This window comes from Pygocentrus nattereri, chromosome 2, assembly GCF_015220715.1.
Source record: "Pygocentrus nattereri isolate fPygNat1 chromosome 2, fPygNat1.pri, whole genome shotgun sequence".
NCBI lineage: Eukaryota > Metazoa > Chordata > Actinopteri > Characiformes > Serrasalmidae > Pygocentrus > Pygocentrus nattereri.
Genome location: NC_051212.1, coordinates 54,692,176 through 54,700,811, shown reverse-complemented (window position 1 = coordinate 54,700,811; position 8,636 = coordinate 54,692,176). Strand labels below are relative to the sequence as shown.

Below are 8,636 nucleotides of genomic sequence, written 5' to 3'. Positions count from 1 at the left end.
ACCGGTGTCGACTCCTAAAACACACCCGACACTGGACACCAGCCAAGCCACGAAGTCACAAACTTTATTGTAAACAGAAAAATGTACAATGTAAACTTAAAAGAAGGTACTGGACTATACAAATACCACAAACAGGACGTCAGGGAGAAACACACAAACACAAACAGAGAAGAAATAAAAATACTGAACAAAGATACATTCACACGTTGTGGACAGACAGAAGCGCTGGAGCTTCTCTTAGCACTCACGTTCCTCCGAGTGCAGGCTCAGGTACTAACGTCTACACGGAACGGCTGCTAGAACGATATAAGATACGAAAACTCTCCTCACTTCTGAGAAATCAAAGACCCCAGCAGTGGATATGCGTTAAGACCATTTATTTCAGCTTGAAAGACTCGGAATTGTGGTGGTGATGAAAGAAAGACCCCAAAAAAATAAAAAATAAAACTAACAAAAACTGACCACTGCGAGGGAATTAATGGACTAGTTCCCTTTTCGTTTCACAGTATAATGAGCATAATTCACTGTAAATATCCTGCTTTGATCAACCCAATGTGACTGGCTCACAGAAACCAGAGGTAGGACATCCCTCAGCTTTTACGCAATCCATCTATGGTCAGCATATATGGTCCTTTAAAGACCTCTGAAGTCGCGTTCTCCTTCAGTAGCTGCTGAGACGCCTGTATCAGGAAGTTCAGGTCTAAGCTGGTCTCCTTTATGAGAGTTTTTGAAAAGTGTCTCATGGCGAACGATAATCTTCTGGCATGTATATTTTCCCCAGAATGTCTCTGGATCCTCTGTGTTAAGGTGGCCAAATATGAACCGTGCTAAGAACTAACGATTAATCATTTTTCATATAAAAATCACAATATTAAAGAGCGCAAATTTCAAATCGCAACAGCTGCAGTTTTGATAACACGAGTGCATTCAAGCTTTAAGCTAGAAATAAATTTATATTCCCAAACTAAACAGGCCTCTATCTTAATTTGGTTAAAGCCAAAGGTTAGAAAAATCGCAATTAGATCTTTTCCTTCGTCCTAACTCTACGCCTAAAACATCACAAACTGTCGAGTTCCGAAACTCTACACTCTTAAACCATAAACCAAAAGCCAGAAAGGGTCACGATCACCATGTGATCAGTCAACTTAAACTACTGTAATAAGTGTTTTATGTACATTCTTAAAAATGATGGCTCTTTAAGGGTTCTTTAGTAATTTAGCTCCATACAGAACCCTTGAACACACAAAGAACCCATTTGCATGATTCAAGGGTTCTTTGCATCACGACAGTGTTCTTCAGATTAATGGACAATGTGCTGTAGCTGGTTCTGTATATAACATTTTAAAAAGTTCTATATAGCACCAAAAAGGGTGTAAGAATACCGGAGGTTATAATGGGGGGAATCACAAAAAACAAAAACACTGAAAAAAAATGACAAAAACGTTTTTTTGAGATTAAAGTCGTAATATTTCGAGATTAAAACCACAATATTTAGAGATTAAAATGGTAATATTTCGAGATTAAAGTCCTAATATTTCGAGATTAAAGCTGCAATACTTTGAGATTAAATATCGCTCATTTTTCCCGTAAAGAAAACCGGCTCAGACCCGGAGACCCTTCTACTGCAGAATGACGGCACGACTTCAGAGGTCCATGGTGAGGTTCTCATGAAGGCGAGAGCGATAGCGCTTTGACTCTCCGTCTGAGAAAATCCCCTCCCATCGATTAATGCACACGTCCTCCCCCAGGAACATTTCATACAAAACACTGAATCCTTGTGCAAATCAACAAGAAAAATTGCATACTTTGAACATATTATATTACAAAACGATCGTCCTTCATTCACGACGGCGAAATTCACCAAAACACGCGTGAGCTTTTCTTTATTCACCCGACCTTTTCACAGGCTACGAATCCAGTGTCCCTCATGTGAACCTTTTAACCTTAATACGACAGAAGAGTCCAATCACACTTTAAAACCACAAGAAGCCCCGAAATCATTCCAGCTCTCAGAGTTTGATTGTATCCGACGTGGCCTTTGGCCTTTGTAGCTCCTGCCTTCGTGGTGTGTTTGTTTGGTTTGTGGTTTTATGTTCTGACAGTCACATGAGGGTTCACAGTGAATTAGTCTATCAAAAGGTGCTCATATACACTCTCACGCAGATTTACTCACACACACACACACACACACACACACACACACACAGTGCGGGACAACTACTAGAAAAGCCTATAAATTCCTCCCCTGTTTAAGGCATCAGAGGTGAATTTTTGACAACAGACGATGTCGCAGAGTGACCGCTTCTCTGGCCAGTTCTACGAATAACACACTGTACATAAGGCTCGGACGCCAAATGTGCCACATCTACAGTCACCCATTTATTTGATTTGCAGTCGAAATGGCCATTAATTATGAGTTTAAATCTTATTAGATTGTTTTTTCAGATGTTTCTGAGGAGATCAGATGGAAAATAATCCTTTTGCTAAGTAAAGAGAAGGATATGACGGCATATGTTAAAAAAGGGCCATGTTAAAAAAAATATTAATAACTGACAAATAAAGTCGTAATATTTTGAGAATAAAGTCGCAATATTTCAAGAATAAAGTCGCAATATTTCAAGAATAAAGTCGCAATATTTCAAGAATAAAGTCACAATATTTCGAGATTAAAGTCACAATATTTCAAGACTAAAGTCACAATATTTCAAGACTAAAGTCACAATATTTCGAGATTAAAGTCGCAATATTTCAAGACTAAAGTCACAATATTTCGAGATTAAAATCGCAATATTTCAAGACTAAAGTCACAATATTTCGAGATTAAAGTCACAATATTTCAAGACTAAAGTCACAATATTTCGAGATTAAAGTCACAATATTTCAAGACTAAAGTCACAATATTTCGAGATTAAAATCGCAATATTTCAAGACTAAAGTCACAATATTTCGAGATTAAAGTCGCAATATTTCGAGAATAAAGTCGCAATATTTCAAGAATAAAGTCGCAATATTTCAAGAATAAAGTCGCAATATTTCAAGACTAAAGTCACAATATTTCGAGATTAAAGTCACAATATTTCAAGACTAAAGTCACAATATTTCGAGATTAAAGTCACAATATTTCAAGACTAAAGTCACAATATTTCGAGATTAAAGTCACAATATTTCAAGACTAAAGTCACAATATTTCGAGATTAAAATCGCAATATTTCAAGACTAAAGTCACAATATTTCGAGATTAAAGTCACAATATTTCAAGACTAAAGTCACAATATTTCGAGATTAAAGTCACAATATTTCAAGACTAAAGTCACAATATTTCGAGATTAAAGTCACAATATTTCAAGACTAAAGTCACAATATTTCGAGATTAAAATCGCAATATTTCAAGACTAAAGTCACAATATTTCGAGATTAAAGTCGCAATATTTCGAGATTAAAGTCGCAATATTTTGAATACTTTGACTTTGTACTTTTCTAATATTTTGTCGTAAAATTGAAAAACTTGTGATATTTGGAGCATAAAGTGGAGTAACTGTAGGGGGGCTGCCATAACGCGCTGGGGTCTCAGTTGCTGTACTGTTAAGGACGAAGTTCCAGGGATCGATCATTTTGATCTTCATCCTCACTGTCTGTGAAACTTCATGCTCTCCTTAAATGGGGGAAGATGAAGCCCCCGACAGCCGTGTAGACCACCCTGTCTGACTCCATCTGGCTCTTTATTCTAGATTACCAGTTTCCTGCTCGGCCGTTTCAGCCGGTTCTTACACTGATACCAGGCAGGTGCTGATGAGCAGGAGAGACGGGGGGCTGAGTGTCTCTTTATGGGGGAATCGATACGAAAGTGCAGCTCCACCAACTCACTTTAACACCAAGATGTTGACGACTTCCTTTTACAAAATACTGTGACTATTCCTGAACTTAAAGCCACTATAATGTCGTAATTCTGACTTCATTCTCAAAATATTACGACTTCATTCTCAAAGTTTATTCTCATTTTTTTAACAGTGGCCCTAAAACTCCCCTGTCGAAAGACAAATGAACATGAGTTTCCAAAACAATCAAAATCTGAAAAATTCCACAACGTTACGGGACGCGTAGCTGCTAAAAAGCTCTTAGTGAAAAAAAGAAATAAGACAAAACTGAAAATGAACACAAAAGCACCAGAGCTGGACGGTGGAGGTGTGGAGTGACGTTGCATGAGCCTAAATGTGTAACTGGGCTAATTTGGATGGTGAGAAGCAAAAACGGCTAAACCAACTTCTACGCCTGAACTTGAGGCGTGTCTACAGATTCTTTGAGGAACTGAGAGTGAGTCTCCTGAAAAGAATGGAAGCTGGAATGAAGGTGGAGAACCACTCAAACATCTGAAGTTCAGTTTTTTTGAAGAACTCACTTCGGGCCTGTATTGCCTGGAAATCAAACAAACGAGGGTGTTTCTCTGACTTCTGCAGAGTGCTGAACATTCTGCCGGAAAGAAACGTCTATATACACATAGAAATGGAACTTTTACGTTAAGATTTTTTTTTTTTTTGTGTTTTGTTTTGTTTTTGAGCAAAATATCCGAGCTACCAAAACCAGCCTGTGAGTCCTGACAAACAAACGCAAACCAACCACGAGATCAGTAACTGTCAAATAATAGTCAGAAAGGAATTAAGGCTTGCACGTTTCAGCAAAGCACAGCCAGTGCTGCTCTGTCCACTTTAGCTTCCTACACTGGTCTCGGTAAACAGCAGCTACTTGTGGAGCTAAATGTGCTATAATACATGCGAATGGCCAAGTGTGTCAGATCAGAATTCACATTTGACTTGAGTTGCTGCAGCTTTTGATGCGAAGCGAAGCACCTTCACAAATACCAGCTCGGTGCTTCAGCACGTTACATTACAGATTTCCCCGTAAATAAGGCAAACATGTAAGTGGTAGTTCGATGTTTGATCACTAGGAAGGCGAAAAACTACAAAAACAATGTTGGGATGACCGAAAAAACAGGACAAAGAAAGGCAAACGGGAAGGTTTACAGTCGACCATCAGCCTTTTCCTTTACTACTGGCAATGAATATAACGTGGTCCTTCATCTACTTCAGCACAAAAGCCTGTAGACCACTGCAAGGGGCAGCGTAGAACAACATAACCGCACTCTGCAGTAAGACGCCAGTCACTGACCTGCTTGTCTAAGAGCTAATCTGATTTTGCGGACACTTAACGTTGGCCATTTTACCTTTTACATGAAACACCCTGCACAGGTGAGTAAGCCATGACAGGCTATCAATAAGTAGTGTTATAAGGCATCACAGAAGCTTATAAGCCTACGCTGGCTGGTCAGATGAGCCATACTGAGCTAACCAGCTTTCCAACAACCAATGAAAAAAAAGGGAACGAATGGAATCAGAGGAGTGCAGTCGAAAGGCTCTTCAAACGTGGAGAGCAGTGAGTAGAAAAAGGAACAGAATAACGGAAAAGATTGTCGGAGAAATGAAAGCCTCTTAAATAAACGAATATACACCGCAGCGCGATGGAAAACTGTACAAAACGGCTACAATGTCTCGCGTCTCCGCACGTGAGAGGACCGACAGAGGACAGCACAGTCGAACTGGACACGATTCACAACGTCCTGCAGACATTCCGCTCGCTTGGTGATCCGTCTTCTGCCTTGGAGTCGGACCGAGGCTGTTAACTTCTTATTTCAGGAACATTTTTCATTCTTTTTAAGGAGCAAATTTAAGGGCGCCACCCTTTCTTTGCTCGTGAAAACACATACCCGACCCATACCCAGCGCGTATGTGTGCGCGAGCGTCTCAGAGACTTTTCTGATGTCCGTTAGCGGCTATTTTGCCCGGCTCCGGCTCCGTCGGGCTGTTTGACAGGTTCAATTTATCCAGACCTGAAAGCGAAGGAGATAAGAGAAAGGCCTTATTAAAGGAGCTCCAGGACCTTCGCGCACTCGCAGACAAATTGGCCCTGTCAAATCTGCGTCCACAGCAATCTCTCTGGAAATACATTCGGTTTCGGAGGATTCATCCGTCTGGGTGCCTCCAGACAGGGCGTGTGCGTCTGACATGCACCATATCAGAGTCATGCCAGCACAGAAAGTTAAGCTGAAGTAAAGACAGATATGGAAAGTCTGGAGGCTGGAGGACGGAGAGGCGCAGGCAGTCAGAGGTCTCTACCTGACATTCAAATAAGCTATCTAAGAAATTCATGTTAATTTTTTCCTCTGAATGCTCTGAGCCTAAAACTGGCAGTAGACCACAACTGAAAACTACCTGTCAAAGCAAGACGATGTCCGTACGGTGCCGTGCGCTGCCTGCTGAACAAAACGGCTAAATATCGTGTCGTTTCTTTGAAGACTTGCCCCTGACTCGAACTGGCCCGTATGGCGTCACACTCCTTGCATGGAGTCTTTAGTGGCGCTAAGATCTACACCAAGTTCTTTTAAACTCTGTTCGATTTGCGGAGATTTTGTTTAGTTCATATAGTTCTGTTTAGATGGTCCCTTAAAGATTAAATACATGGAAAATGTGTTTTGCATTGGTTAGATGGCCCCTTACAGACCAAATACGTGAAAAATGTCATGCACTGTTTAGACGGTCCCTTAAAGACTAAATACATAGAAAATATGCTGTGCACTAGTTAGATAGTCGCTTAAAGACTACATACATAAAAAATACGTTTTCCACTGTTTAGATAGTCGCTTAAAGACTAAACATATGGAAAATGTGTTGTGCAACGATTTGACGGTCCCTTAAAGACTAAATACTTGCAAAGCATGTCGTGCAGTTTAGACACTCCCTTAAAGAGTAAATACATGGAAAATATGTTGTGCACTAGTTAGACAGACCCTTAAAAACTACATATGTGCATTGTTTAGACGGTCCCTTAAAGACTAAATACATAGAAACATTGGTTCACTGTTCAGACGGTCCCTCAAAGACTAAATACATAGAAAACATGTTGTGCACTGTTCAGACGGTCCCTCAAAGACTAAATACATAGAAAACATGTTGTGCACTGTTCAGACGGTCCCTCAAAGAATAAATACACAGAAAACATGTTGTGCACTGTTTAGACGGTCCCTTAAAGACTAAATACTTGTAAAATATGTCATGCACTGTTTAGACGGTCCCTTAAAGAATACATACTTGTAAAATATGCCATGCACTGGTTAGACGGTCCCTTAAAGAATACATACTTGTAAAATATGCCATGCACTGGTTAGACGGTCCCTTAAAGACTACATACGTGCACTGTTTAGACAGTCCCTTAAAGAATAAATACTAGTAAAATATGTTGTGCACTGTTCTTAAACGGTCCCTTAAAATACTAAATACATAAAAGATATGCTGTGCACCGTTTAGATGATGTCACGACTAAAATGTCAGCTTGTTTCAGAAAAATTTTACAGTAGAAGATTTTTAAATGTATTTGGTTTTAGTTTGTCTTTCAAACCAATCAGCTAATCACAACCTGAAAAACTCCAGCAGCCACGACCCTTTAAACCGTCTCATTTCGGTTAATATCGTTATAAAATTTACAGGAAGGGTCATACAGCCCTCTTCTCTCCAACTCACCCAGAGCTTTGAGGAGCTCCTCTCTCACAGCGGAGGTGAACTTTCGCACCAGACACAACGTGGTCACCACGGCAAACAGGAGATTGTAGGACAGGACGATGTAGAAGTTTCCCAACCAATTAAATCGGCCAAAATCTCCCAGCAAGTCAAACCTGGTTATTCCTGCAAAAAGGAGAGACGTGGGGGTTTATTAGTTCCAAAATGAGTGTTTGCTCAAAATTATCAGGTTTGTAAAATATGTTGTGCACTGTTCAGACGGTCCCTTAAAGCCTACATAGGTGGAAAATGTGTCGTGCACTGTTCAGACGGTCCCTTAAAGCCTACATAGGTGGAAAATGTGTCGTGCACTGTTCAGACGGTCCCTTAAAGCCTACATAGGTGGAAAATGTGTCGTGCACTGTTCAGACGGTCCCTTAAAGCCTACATAGGTGGAAAATGTGTCGTGCACTGTTCAGACGGTCCCTTAAAGACTATACAGGTGGAAAATGTGTCGTGCACTGTTCAGACGGTCCCTTAAAGACTACATAGGTGGAAAATGTGTCGTGCACTGTTCAGACGGTCCCTTAAAGACTACATAGGTGGAAAATGTGTCGTGCACTGTTCAGACGGTCCCTTAAAGACTATACAGGTGGAAAATGTGTCGTGCACTGTTCAGACAGTCCCTTAAAGACTACATAGGTGGAAAATGTGTCGTGCACTGTTCAGACGGTCCCTTAAAGCCTACATAGGTGGAAAATGTGTCGTGCACTGTTCAGACAGTCCCTTAAAGACTATACAGGTGGAAAATGTGTCGTGCACTGTTCAGACAGTCCCTTAAAGACTACATAGGTGGAAAATGTGTCATGCACTGTTCAGATTCACCCTATACAGGTCGCCAGTCCATCGCAGGGCGGGACCATTTACTATAACGCTCTTAATTCTTTAAAACTGAACAGGCTGATTTTAACGCCACAAAAACACTGAATTCAAAATCAACTTTTAAGAATTTATCATTTTTATTTAGATTTTAAAATGGTGCCGTTTTAACTGCCATTGTTTTTAAATTAAAATGTTAATTTATGGACTGCA

At 40.3% G+C, this 8,636-nt stretch overlaps 1 protein-coding gene across 3 annotated transcripts in view; it reads right to left on the bottom strand.

The window, feature by feature from the left end:
- Positions 1-43: 43 nt before the first annotated feature.
- Positions 44-8,636, bottom strand: part of lmbr1 (limb development membrane protein 1) — a 73,526-nt gene continuing 64,933 nt past the window's right edge. For all 3 annotated transcript variants that reach the window (XM_017703495.2, XM_017703496.2, XM_017703497.2), the window contains exons 16-17: positions 7,569-7,730; positions 44-5,881 (exon numbers count right to left, since the gene is read on the bottom strand). In XM_017703495.2, the coding sequence (XP_017558984.1) occupies positions 5,796-5,881; positions 7,569-7,730 (248 nt within the window). In that variant the 3' untranslated portion in view covers positions 44-5,795. The remainder of the gene's footprint in view (positions 5,882-7,568; positions 7,731-8,636) is intronic.